The 2,500-nt window shown below is 49.5% G+C and overlaps 1 protein-coding gene across 1 annotated transcript in view; it reads left to right on the forward strand.

Annotated features, from left to right (window-relative positions):
* LOC125284363 (histone-lysine N-methyltransferase SMYD3-like) overlaps positions 1-2,500 on the forward strand; it is a 188,086-nt gene that overhangs the window by 33,178 nt on the left and 152,408 nt on the right. The window contains exons 3-4 of the mRNA XM_048228280.1: positions 721-828; positions 1,139-1,196. Of these exons, the coding sequence (XP_048084237.1) occupies positions 721-828; positions 1,139-1,196 (166 nt within the window). The remainder of the gene's footprint in view (positions 1-720; positions 829-1,138; positions 1,197-2,500) is intronic.

Here is a 2,500-nt window from a genome sequence, read left to right on the forward strand (position 1 = left end):
TCTCTCTCTTGCTTCCCCTCTTTCCAGTGATATATGTTAATGTCTGTCAAATGTCTAAGGTGTATGAAATATGTATGTCTGTATGTGCCATCCTTATGTCTGTGACTATGTAAGTGCCACCCTGTGCCTGTGACCATGATGTAAATGTGTACGATGAAAAGTGCTGGAAAATGCGGGAAAAAAAATTCCCTAAGGGGACAACTAGTAAACTAACTAACTAACTTTCTCCCTTCCTCCCTTTCTTTCTCTCCCTCTCTCCCTTCCCCTCTTTCCCTCTCTCCCTTCTCTCTTTCTCTCCCCCTCTTTCTCTCTCCCTTCTCTCCCTCTCTCTCTCCCTTCTCTCTTTCTCTCCCCCTCTTTCTCTCTCTCTCCCCCTCTTTCTCTCTCTCCCTTCCCCTCTTTCCCTCTCTCCCTTCTCTCTTTCTCTCTCTCCCCCTCTTCCCCTCTTTCCCTCTTTCTCCCTTCCTTCCTCTCTTTCTCTCTCTTTCCCCTTCTCTCCCTCTCTCCTTCTCTTTCCCCTTCTCTCCCTCTCTCCTTCTCTCTCTCCCTCCCTCTCCCTCCCTCCCTCCCTCTCCCCATCTCTCCCTCCCTCCCTCCTTCTCTCTCTCCCTCCCTCCCTCCCTCTCTCTTTCCCTCCCTCTCCCCATCTCTCCCTCCCTCCCTCCCTCCCTCTCTCTCTTCCTCTCTCTCTCCTTCTTTCTCTCCCTCTCTCCCCTGCAGAAACAGGCCTGGCCTGAACATAAGGGAGAGTGCCGCCGGCTCAAGAGCCTCCATCCCAGAATACCCCCAGATTCTGTTCGCCTGGCCACCAGGATCCTTTCCGCGATGGTATGGAGTGCACACACACACACACACACACACACACACACACACACACACACACACACACACACACACACACACACACACACACACATTCTGAATAGCCACACTTCCATGGCCACCAAGACCATTGTCTCAGCAGGAACTAGCACTGAGGAAACTGAGAAAATGAGAAGCACCCATCACCTGCTGAGCTCAAAGATGCATGCACACACACACACCTCCCAAATGCACATTTAAACTGACCTAATCTTAAAGAAGATGCTGTTGTCTACTCTGTGTGAACTCTGATGGGCTCTATGTTCCCCCTCTGCAGCTATCCATTACCCACAGAGCATCACAGGAGCTGTACTCATTAAAGGAGCACCAGTCACGTAAGTCTGCCCCCCGCCCCCACACACACCCCGCGTCATCAGATTGATATGTGCTGGAACATTCTCCCGGCGCTGCGCGGCATGGCATGACACGTTGTCTCCGGTGCCCTAGTGGGGCAGAGAGGAGTTCTTATGCCTCCAGAGATCTGATCTGTCCCAGTGAGGCAGAGAGGAGTTCTAATGCCTCCAGAGATCTGATCTGCCCCAGTGGGGCAGAGAGGAGTTCTAATGCCTCCAGAGATCTGATCTGCTTTATAGAACGTACAGTACAGGCAAATAGTCAGAGTGCAGCAACAGTTGCCATGTTCAGATTGCTTTGTTGCTAAGGCTGCAAACACAGGAGAGAGTGTGTCTGTGTGTGTGTGTGTGCTTACGTGCGTGTCTGCGTGCGTGTCTGCGTGCGTGTGAGTGTGAATGTGTGTGTGTGAGATGGGGGGTGGGGGAAACATGGCAGAGAAGGAAGATGGGCCACACACACCTTCTCTTTTTCTCTTCCTCTCACTAACCGGAGGGTTGCCGGTTCGAACCTTGACCAGTAGGCGTGGCTGAAGTGCACCTAACCCCTCACTGCTCCCCGAGCGCCGCTGTTGTTGCAGGCAGCTCACTGTGTTGGGATTAGTGTGTGCTCCACCTCACTGTGTGTTCACTGTGTGCTGAGTGTGTTTCACTAATTCACGGATTGGGATAAATGCAGAGACCAAATTTCCCTCACAGGATCAAAAGAGTATATATACTTATACTTACTTATACTTTATGCATCATCACTGTGGGTGACCTGTGTTTTTATTTAGAAACTTTCCCAACTTCTCTTTACCCACTCTTTATTTTTTATTTCTGAAAGTTATGTAAGACACACACAAACACATACATGAACACACACAGACACTGGCACTGGGAGACAGACAGACAGACACACGCACACACACGGACATACGCACGCACACGGACATATGCACGCACACAGACATACGCACACACACACACACACACACACACACACACACACACACACACACACACACACACACACACTGCTCTGCCTAACACATTGCCATAAGCTGTCTCTCTTTAGTGAGTTCCTCTCCCGTACCTGAGTGCACTGTTAAAACAGCATGAAGTGTGTCCTGTTTCCTCATTAGAGCAAGTGAAGACCTCACAATAGCAGATACATCCCAAAGGTGCTGTATTTAAGTTAAAGGTTAGTTTAAAGCCATGTACTGTAACAGCAGATAAACATTACATGAACAAATGTTAGGTACGAATGATATGCCTTTACTCTCATTCAGCGGATTCTTTACAAAATA

This window comes from Alosa alosa, chromosome 19 (genome assembly GCF_017589495.1).
Source record: "Alosa alosa isolate M-15738 ecotype Scorff River chromosome 19, AALO_Geno_1.1, whole genome shotgun sequence".
In the NCBI taxonomy this organism is placed as follows: domain Eukaryota; kingdom Metazoa; phylum Chordata; class Actinopteri; order Clupeiformes; family Clupeidae; genus Alosa; species Alosa alosa.